Source organism: Stegostoma tigrinum, chromosome 11, assembly GCF_030684315.1.
Source record: "Stegostoma tigrinum isolate sSteTig4 chromosome 11, sSteTig4.hap1, whole genome shotgun sequence".
Taxonomy (NCBI): domain Eukaryota; kingdom Metazoa; phylum Chordata; class Chondrichthyes; order Orectolobiformes; family Stegostomatidae; genus Stegostoma; species Stegostoma tigrinum.
Genome location: NC_081364.1, coordinates 74,493,127 through 74,503,083, shown reverse-complemented (window position 1 = coordinate 74,503,083; position 9,957 = coordinate 74,493,127). Strand labels below are relative to the sequence as shown.

The window sequence follows — 9,957 nt, the reverse complement described above, 5'->3', positions numbered from 1 at the left end:
TTTACAGTTTTCTGGATTCACCATCAAGTCTAACAATCAGTGTGTGAATGCTGCCCCCTATTCTGTTCTCTTTTTTTGTTTCAGTTTGTTTCTTTGGATAGTGACGAAGGATGCTGTAGGTTGCAGAGAGACATAGATAAGCTGCAGAGCTGGGCTGAGAGGTGGCAAATGGAGTTTGATGCAGACAAGTATGAGGTGATGCACTTTGGTAGGAGTAACCGGAAGGCAAAGTACAGGGCTAACGGTAAGGTTCTTCGTCGTGTAGATGAGCAGAGAGATCTCGGTGTCCATGTACACAGATCCTTGAAAGTTGCCACCCAGGTTGACAGGGCTGTTAAGAAGGCATACAGTGTTTTAGCTTTTATTAATAGAGGGATCGAGTTCCGAAACCAAGAGGTTATGGTGAAGCTGTACAAAACTCTGGTGCGGCCGCACTTGGAGTATTGCGTACAGTTCTGGTTACCTCATTATATGAAGGATGTGGAAGCTTTGGAAAGTTTGCAAAGGAGATTTACTAGGATGTTGCCTGGTATGGAGGGAAGGTCTTACGAGGAAAAGCTGAGGGACTTGAGGCTGTTTACATTAGAGAGAAGAAGGTTGAGAGGTGACTTAACTGAAACATATAAAATAATCGGAGGGTTAGATAGGGTGGATAGGGAGAGCCTTTTTCCTAGGATGGTGACAGCGATCACGAGGGGGCATAGATTGAAATTGAGGGGTGAAAGATATAGGACAGATGTCAGAGGTAGTTTCTTTCCTCAGAGAGTAGTAAGGGAATGGAACGCTTTGCCTGCAACGGTAGTAGATTCGCCAACTTTAGGTACATTTAAGTCATCATTGGACAAGCATATGGACGTACATGGAATAGTGTAGGTTAGATGGGCCTCAGATCGGTATGACTGGTCAGCACAACATCGAGGGCCAAAGGGCCTGTACTGTGCTGTAATGTTCTATGTTTTGTCAGCTCCATACCTGCTCCAGCCACATCTTTTGTTTCTTTGTTCCTTTCACAGCCCAAATTCCATTCCCAATGGCCTTGAGGGACTAATTAATGTTGTGTTCCCTGGTCGTCTAGTGGTTAGGATTTGGTGCTCTCACAGCCCTTTCCCAGGTTCAGTCCTCATTCAAGGATTTGTTGTTCTTGTAAAAACTGATAAATGCCCAGGAATTCATAACAGTGACAACAGCATAAACAGTGTAACTCCATCTGAATCACTGTGGGTTTTACATCGGAGATGAAATCAACACGCTGGGCTGGGAACAAATCACAAATTTGTCCGCATCTGAGTATTTAGCTGCTTCCAAATACTGGCCACATGACTACGTAAGCCCTGCTCCTTATTGAAACAAACAAGATTCTTAGGAGTTTTCATTTGGCTTGTGTCAGTTTGTTTCTCAGTCAGCTGCACCCCTGCTCCAGGCTCATCTTTTGTTTCTTTGTTTCTTTTCTGGCCCCCAACTCCATTGCTTGTGGACTTGAGGGAAGAAATTTTTTTGTCATTTAATCTTTCTTGTTGTTCTTGCTTGTCACAGGCCATTTTTTGGACTAGTCTAACCCACACCTACTCAAAACTTATTACTTTTCTTCTTTTTCCCCAGCCCTGATGAAAATTCACAGACCTGAAATATTAACTATATTTCTTTCAGCACATATATTGCCAGAATTTCTGAGTGTTTTCCAACAAGTTCTATTTTCATTCCCTATTTTTGCTATTCTTTGTATGATGAATTGCTTGTATGAAGATTTCACATTATCTCCAAATGATGTCCGTTTGTACTCAATTCTCCCACTAGAGGAAATGGAGTCTATACCTATCCAATTAACACATCTGACGGATTTTGGCAAATTCATTTTATTTGGAGAAGTAGCAATTTCCATTTAATTGCAGGGCCAAAAAGCGCTGCTGGAATGGTTTATAACAAGACTTTCAGAGACTCCCCCCAACCGTTGCTTCATGTTTTGATCAGCAGGTTTTCTGGTTTTAATTCAGTTTCACCAGCCTGAGTGTTTAATATGGGATTTGGCTGAGTAATTGTTGCTGGATACTAGACATGGTAAGACACATGAAGTTGCACAGAGAGCAGTAACAGAACTATACGTGGCTTGTCAGGGTTGGTGCGGGAATGATTATTCCCCAAATGAGCAAGTCCAGATCAGGGGACACAGCTGGGCCATTTGAGACTGAGACAAGGAGGAATTTCCTCATTGAGAATGAAGCAAGTCTTGGAATTCTCTACCACAGAGGCTGTGGTATTTCATTCAAGTTAGAAATAGATTACTCCACTTTAAAGATATTGGGGGATATGTGGATGGTGCAGTAAAATTCCATTCAGCTGGCTAAACAGCCATGATTTAATTGAACGACCTTGATCTTGAGGAAGTGATTGGCCTCCTCCCGTCCCCTTATTTCTGACTGATCAGTGCAGGTTTGAAGATCAATCTTTAAAAAGCTACACAGATTTGAAGGGCAATTTATATTTTCAGGACTAAATATGATATTACATAGAATCCCTACAGTGTGGAAACAGGCCCTTCAGCTCAAAAACTCCACACTGCCCCTCAGATGATCCCACCCAGACCCATTCCCCCGAAAGCACACCTACTCCAGCCATCCCTGAACAGTACGGACAATTTCGTATGGCCAACCCAACTAGCCTGCACATCTTTGGACTATGGATGCTAGAGCTCCAGGAGAAAACCCATGAAGGCATGGGGAGAATGAACAAACTCCAGACGGACAATCACTTAAGGGTAAAGTTGAACGCAGGATCTGGTGTTGTGAGGCAGCAGTGCTAATCCGGAGCCACCGTGCTGCCCAAAGTTTAGATTTCCACAAGCATTGGGAAATTGAACCCTGGCCTGCCTGTTCTGAGGAAGGATCACTGGTGTTGAAATTTTTTTTATCTTCACAGATGCTCCCAGGCCTGCTGAGCTTTTCTAGCAACTTTATTTTTGTTCCTGGCCTGCCGCATGATACTAACCCTATACTACTGAGGACCTCTAAAACTTGGATTAACTGTTGAGATATTCTGGTGAAAGAGTGGGACAGGACCTTCCTGGTACATTGCCTGGTGCAGAAACTGAACTTGCATTGGAGGTGTTATTCTATATTGTAAATGAGCTGTGCAGCCAACTGAGCAACCAATCCTTAGAAGGTGTAAGGTGGACAGCATTGAATGTTATGAAAATAATAACTGGACACGAGCTTCTACCAATTCAGTGTAACAACCTTGGACATTTGTGTGAGCCTCTCTGCGCATGTGTATTGCTCACTCCCGCGCAGGCGCAGATCTATTGAGGAATATTCCCCACGGCACACTTGCGCAGGTGTGCAGAGATGCGTCGCTGACTCTGGGGTGGTGATGTCACCGCGCCCACCGGATCCATGGCACCACTTTTGAATTCTCTTCCTGCAGGGAGACTCTGAAACCTTTGTATCTGCGGGTTCCTGTGGGTTTTATCTTTAAGGACACAGTGAATCGTTGGAGAGGTTTGTTTTCATGAGACTTCATCTACAATTCCGAGCTTTACTATTAAGTTCCGTCCATCTGGAGCGAGTGTGACTGCTTTCCTGTGAATCTGAATTCACCTCTGTCCTCTGTGAAAGTCTCTGTCTTGTCGAACTTCCTGCGACTCTAATAATGGGTGCATTTTAAAAGGTTTGAAATGTTTTGTTTTTGCTGGTTTTGCTGGCCAGAAGTAAATTAGGATTGTGCTTTAGCAGTTTTAAGATCTAATTTCATTTTTCATTGTTAGAAATTCTTTTCTTGAGCAAATTTATCTTCCACTTCTGATTATGCACTGTTTTTATCCCCAGCGGTAAGCCTGCCTAGACTGAAAGATTAACTGTTTCTCACTCCTGTGACACTGTCTAGCCTGCTAAGTATTTCTTGCTTTTGACATAGAGCTATAAAGTACATATTAGGGCAAACCTCTGAAAGCTTTCTCAAGGAGGTAGGCATTAATGAGCATCTTGCAGGGAGGAAGAAGAAGAGATGAACAAAGAGGAGAGTTAGAAGGCCCAGATATGTTAGCTTTATTCAGATTTTGGGGAGATTATGACATACAAGATCATGGAGACATTTGAGAACAGTTTAAAAAATGACCTGTTTTCTAATTCGGACACTATGGTTAAGATCAGTCTGAGCTGTGGGCAGGGTGATGTTACTGTAGTCAAAATTGTTGGCCTTAGTGATGGTGCAGAAATGAGGGCAGAAACCCGTTTTTGGAGTCTGTGTAACATTCTGGTTGCTGACAAACTGGTTCTGTCTCGTGGAATTGTTAGGGACTTGATGAGAAATACTTCAATCAATATTTAATTGGAGGAAGTTTCTGTTCTTCAAGGGCTTGGATGAGGGAACCAAAAGCAACATTAACAATTTTGATGACCATGTATGACTAAACCAATAATAAACTCATCAATAAATGCCAGCCTCATCAGTGACACCCACATCCTGTCAATGAATATGTATGGAAAAAAATGGGATTGTGAGTAGTGAAAAGGATGCAAGGAAGCTTGAGGTTGATGCAGAACTGCTGGATGTATGAACAAACATGTGTCAGGTGCAGGAAAACATGGATAAATGTGGAGTTATAAACTTTGCAAAAACAGAAGGGAAGAATATGATTGAAATGGTTTGACTCTGCCTGAGATTGGTTTGACTCTGCCAGAATTTATTAGAGTTTAGAAGAACACATAAAACTATATTAGGGCCAAGCAGATGAGATGCAGGGAGATTGTTTCCCCTGGGTGGGCAGTCTAGAAACAGGGTTCACAGTCTCCAGATACTGAGTCGATCGATGAGAATTGATCTGAAACTGTGGAGGCTTGGTCTCTGAGTTAATTACTTTCTTGGATATAGTAAATGTTTAGATTTTCAAGATATCAAGGAATATGGTTCAAAATTGGGAATATAGTGTTGACATTGAGCATCAGCAATGATCTTATTGAATGGTAAAGCAGGGCCAAAGCGGATTTTGTTTTGTGTTTTATTTTATTTCCTCCAAGTGTCTACATCTGTGTCCAAGTGGATGTCGAACAGATCGACACCTTCCTCAACACAGAAGTGTTTGCCTGACCAGGCTGCCTTTCAACATTTCGTAGATAGACTCCTTATATCTCCCACTTCTCTTTTGCACTTCTCTCTGATCCCAGAGATATTGTAACTTCGGTTCTCCTAAAGGACTTCTGTGAACCAGTTATGATCAGGGTCACATTTTCCTCACGCCAGCCCCACTAATCACCAGTTTCATTCAGCTTAATTTCACATGCTGTTTTTATTTCTTGTGGGTTCCCACTCACTTGTTTTCTTCTGTCTAAATCAATTTCGCAGCGTATTCAAGGGGTGGATTCGCAGTCGAGAAACTCGTACGAAACATCTCATCAAGAATTGACAAATTACTCAATTTATTGTAACCAGAATATCATTGGATTTTGACCATGGAAGAAGAAAACACCTCTCTGAGTGGGGAGAAACCGTACACATGTTCTGTGTGTGGTCGAGGCTTCAGCCAATCATCCGGCCTGTCTAAACACAAGCGCAGTCATGACAGGGAGAAGCTGTGTAAATGTGGGGACTGTGGGAGGGCATTTAATTTCCCCTGCGAGCTGGAAATTCATCAGCGCTGTCACACTGGGGAGAGGCTGTTCCTGTGCTCCGTCTGTGAGAAGGCCTTCACTCGGTCAGCACACTTGCTGCAACACCAGCGAGTTCACACTGGACAGAGGTCGTTTACTTGCTCTGTTTGTGACAAAGGCTTTACTAATTTGTCCAACCTGCTGAGACATAAGCAGGTTCATATTATCGAGAGACCTTTTAAATGTACAGACTGTGGGAAGTGCTATAAAAGCTCCAGGGAACTGACACGCCATCAAAGTGTCCACACAGATGAGAGACCATTCAAGTGCTCTGTGTGAGACTGGGCTCAAGCATTCATTTGAACTCACTCTACATCAACGCACTCACACTGGAGAGGAGCCGTTCACCTGCTCCATGTGTCAGAAGAAGTTCACTCAATCATCTCACCTTCGGTCACACCAGCGAGTTCACAGAGGGGAGAGACCATATGCCTGCTCCATGTGTGAGAAGAAATTTGCTCATTCATCCCATCTGGTGAGACACCAGCGATGTCACAAGTAGTTCCGGTGTTGGGATTTTCCTGTTAATCACATCCATAACTGATCCATGTATATCAGGCTCTTATTCTGTTGATGTTATTAAAATCCAACCAAGTTAAAGTTGCTAGTATTCTCAGTGTCAAGTAAATCAGATATGTAACAATTACAAAGTGTGGTGAGCTTTTTAAATAAAGAACACAAGTTTGTTATTTTTGAAGAGCTCTCCCTCTCTCCTGCCTCTTCCATCCTCACCTCCAGCAATAAGTACAGGGAATATATTGAGCTTCTTTGTCACTAAGATTGAGACAATCTGATCAGCTTCCTGTCTCGTTTCCCCCTCATTCGCTCTTTCAGACAAAGTGCCTCAAAAGTTTTTTTTTCCATGTCCGAGCCCTGGACGTATACGTGTCTTCACTCTCCCTCCATTTCCTGTCTTGCCATGTTAGAGCTCACCATGTCCAAAACTCTCATTTCCTGCTCCAATGGTCCTGTTCCCATGAAGTGTCTGACCACTGAAGATCTTTATTTTCTCCATTTGTTAATAGCTCCCTTGCTGGTACTGTCCATGTTGCTATAAACCCGCCATATTCAAGTTCCAACCTCTCAATCCCTGCAAGTTACTTTCTGATGTTGAACCTTCCTTTCTTGTCCAAATTCCTAGGATGAATACTTTCCTCCCCAATCCACGTCACCTCTCCCAGAATACAATGTTTTAATCCTGCGACAAATTTCCGTTTCTGCAACGTTCAGGAAATGCTGCACTTGTCGTCACATTCACTGTTTGATGGAACAATTTGCACTTGTGTGGAAAATTGGCACATTGCTTCATGTTTGATGTACAAATAGCGATAAAACTTTCCACAATAAAGGGAATCGAGTGCTTTAGAATGATTGCTCATGCCTGGTAATATCCATAAAGAGAGCATCTATTCTGTATCGGATGCAGAAACTTTCTACCAATTGTAGGGGCTTCCACCATGTATGAAAAACACTGCCATCCACAAGGTGTTGGAGCAGGAGGAGGCCATTCGGCCTATTGAATCTACTCCATCATTTAATGAGCTCATGGCAGATCTGATAACCCTCAAGGCCACTGTGCTTCCATTTCCCATAACCCTTAATTTTTCTACAGATTAAAAAAAAGTTTGTCTGCCTAAATCTAGTCGGCACAGGCCCTTGAGAGAATAAATTGGGAAAATAATAACGGGGAACTAGGAAATGGCAGAAGAGTTGAATAAATACTTTACACCAGTCTTCACAGTAGGAGCCACTCATAGCATTTCAAACTCGCTTAATAGCCAAAAGGCAAAAAAAAGACAGGAAATAAATGCAATGAATATCATTGGAGATGAATTTTTAGGAAAGCTAATGGAGCTAAAGACCAATTAGACTCCTGGATCTGGCGGGCTGCATCCTAGGGTATGAAAGGAACTCTCTGCAAAAATTGTGGATTCACTAGTAGCCATCTTACAAGAATCTTTAAAGTTTGGAAAAGTCCCAGAGGATTAGAAAATTGCCAATATAGTACCTTTATGTTAAAAAAAAGTAACTGTAGACCAGTTAGCATAATATCTGTTATTGGATAAATCTTAAAGTCTGTTATAATAAAAGGTGTAACAGCAGAGCCAGGACAGGTCCTTGAGGGACAACCAAATTCAGGGAATTTCAAGAAGAACATAATAAATAGGAGCAAGAGTAGGCCATGTGCTCTGACAAGCATGCTCTGCCATTCAATAAGATTATGGCTGATCTTTTCATGGATTCAGCTTCACTTAGCTCACCATAGCCTTTATTTCCTTTGCTGTTCAACAATCTTTGCCTTAAAATCCTTCAATGATGTAGCCTCAAATGCTTCACTGGTCAGGGAATTCCACAAATTCACAATCCTATGGAGGAAGTAGTTCCTTCTCAACTAATTCATAAATCCGCTCCCCATTATTTGAGGCAATGCCCCCTTAGTTCTAATTCCAACCACCCAACATCTCTGCTTCTATCATATTTAACCCATTCATAATTTTATTCATTCCCCCATCATTTTTCTAAATTTCAGTGAGAATAGTCCCAGTCTACTCAATCTCTCCTCATCAGCCATCTCAATTCTGGAATGAACTTGGTAAACCTCTTCTGTACATCCTCCAGTGACAGCATATCCTTTCAAGTCAGGAGACCAAAACTGTAAACAGTACTCTAGGTGTGGCCTCACCAGCAACATATGCAGCTGCAGCATAACCTCCCTATTTTTAAATTCCATCCCTTTTCTATTGAAGGTCAGCATTCCATTTACTTTCTTAATTACCCGCTGCATCTGCATACTAAATGTTTTTGGTTCGTGCACAGGGACACCCAGGTCCCTCTGCACAGCAGAATGCAGTAGTTTCACAATTTAAATTGCAGTCAATTTTGCTGTTATTCCTACCAAAATAGATAACCTGAACATTATACTCTGTCTGACAGAACCTAACCCACTCTCTTAAACTATCTATATCCATCTGTAAACATTCAGTGTCTTCTGCACACTTGGCTCGACCACCCATCTTGGCATCATCTGCAAACTTTGACACACTAACTTGGTACCCCAACTCTTAATCATCTATGAAAGGGACGTTGGAGATGGACAGTTTGCAAAATTGGCAGGATGAACAGTCAGTCTTTCTCAAGAAGGCCAATGATGGTGGGATTATCAGTGAGAGAGACTGAACCAACAGTTATAGAGATAATTGTTAAAAAAAAATCTATCACACAGGCAGAAGTGGATGGTCAGAAGTTTAGTGGAGCCACTGTAGAAGGACAAGGAGCTGGGTCCCATGAACAGGAGATCTCTCAGGTTAAACTCATCACCAGTCATCTCTCTTTCTTTCTAGTGAGAGCACAACCTTGTGGTTGTCTGGCACTCTGGAAACTATTACGGCAGGAGAGATGCAATGCACGGCAAAAGTGACTGAATTTTATTTGAACTATTACCAAAAGATCATAAAATATAGGTACTGAATTAAACCATTCGGTCCATTAAATTTGGTCTGCCATTCAATCATTGCTAATATGTTTCTCAAAACCATTCTCCTGCTTTTTCCCCATAACCCTTCAACCCCTGACTAACCTAGAAAATATCCACTGCTGTCTGAAATACGCTCAATGACTCGGTCTCCACAGCTCTCTGCATCAATTAATTTTAAAGATTCACCACTGTCTGAAGAAATTGTTCCTTCTCTCAGTTCTAAAATGTCATCCCTTCACTCTGAGGTGCTGTCCCTGTGTCCTTGACTCTCCTGTAATGAAAACATCTTCTCCAAGTCCACTCAATCCAGATCCCTCAGTATTCTGTAACTTTCAAATAGATTCCAAACCCCACCTCATCCTTCTAAACTCCATCAAGAACAGAGTCCTCAACCAATCCTCATATGACAAGTCCTTCACCCCGTGATTATTCTTGCAAGCCGCCTCTGGACACCCTCCAACACCAGCACATCTTTACTTAGATACTGGGCCGAACTGCGCACAATATTCCAAATGCAGTCTGACCACAGCCTTGTTTATCCTCAACAGTACATCTCTGCTCCTGTTTTCCAGCTGTCTTGAAATGAATGCCTACATTGTATTTTCTTCCTATCCACCAACTGAAGCTGCACACTAACTCTGAGAGAACCCTGAAGTCACTTTGTGCTTCAGATTTATAAAGCCTTTCTGTTTCAAATGTAATCTATGGCTCTAGTCTTCTGACCAAATTGTATACCCTCACATTTTCCTTATTGTATTCCACCTGCTGCTTCTTTGTCCATTCTCCTAGCCTGTCTAAGTCACTCTGCAATCATCCTGCTTCCTGATTATGACCCGTCCCTCC

At 42.2% G+C, this 9,957-nt stretch overlaps 1 protein-coding gene across 2 annotated transcripts; it reads left to right on the top strand.

The window, feature by feature from the left end:
- The first annotated feature begins 3,356 nt into the window (after positions 1–3,356).
- LOC132210226 (gastrula zinc finger protein XlCGF7.1-like) lies at positions 3,357–6,571 on the top strand. 2 transcript variants are annotated; one of them, XM_059649657.1, is made up of 2 exons: positions 3,357–3,491; positions 5,335–6,571. In XM_059649657.1, the coding sequence occupies exon 2, from the start codon at positions 5,442–5,444 to the stop codon at positions 5,916–5,918; it is 477 nt and encodes a 158-aa protein (XP_059505640.1). In that variant the 5' UTR covers positions 3,357–3,491; positions 5,335–5,441; the 3' UTR covers positions 5,919–6,571. The 2 variants fall into 2 exon arrangements, with proteins under 2 accessions (XP_059505640.1, XP_059505641.1); XM_059649658.1 differs by lacking the exon at positions 3,357–3,491 and adding an exon at positions 3,574–3,660.
- Positions 6,572–9,957: the final 3,386 nt, after the last annotated feature.

Bases quoted from the DNA above. Each gene is read 5' to 3' on its own strand.
- LOC132210226 (XM_059649657.1), top strand. From the start codon at position 5,442: ATGGAAGAAGAAAACACCTCTCTGAGTGGGGAGAAACCGTACACATGT.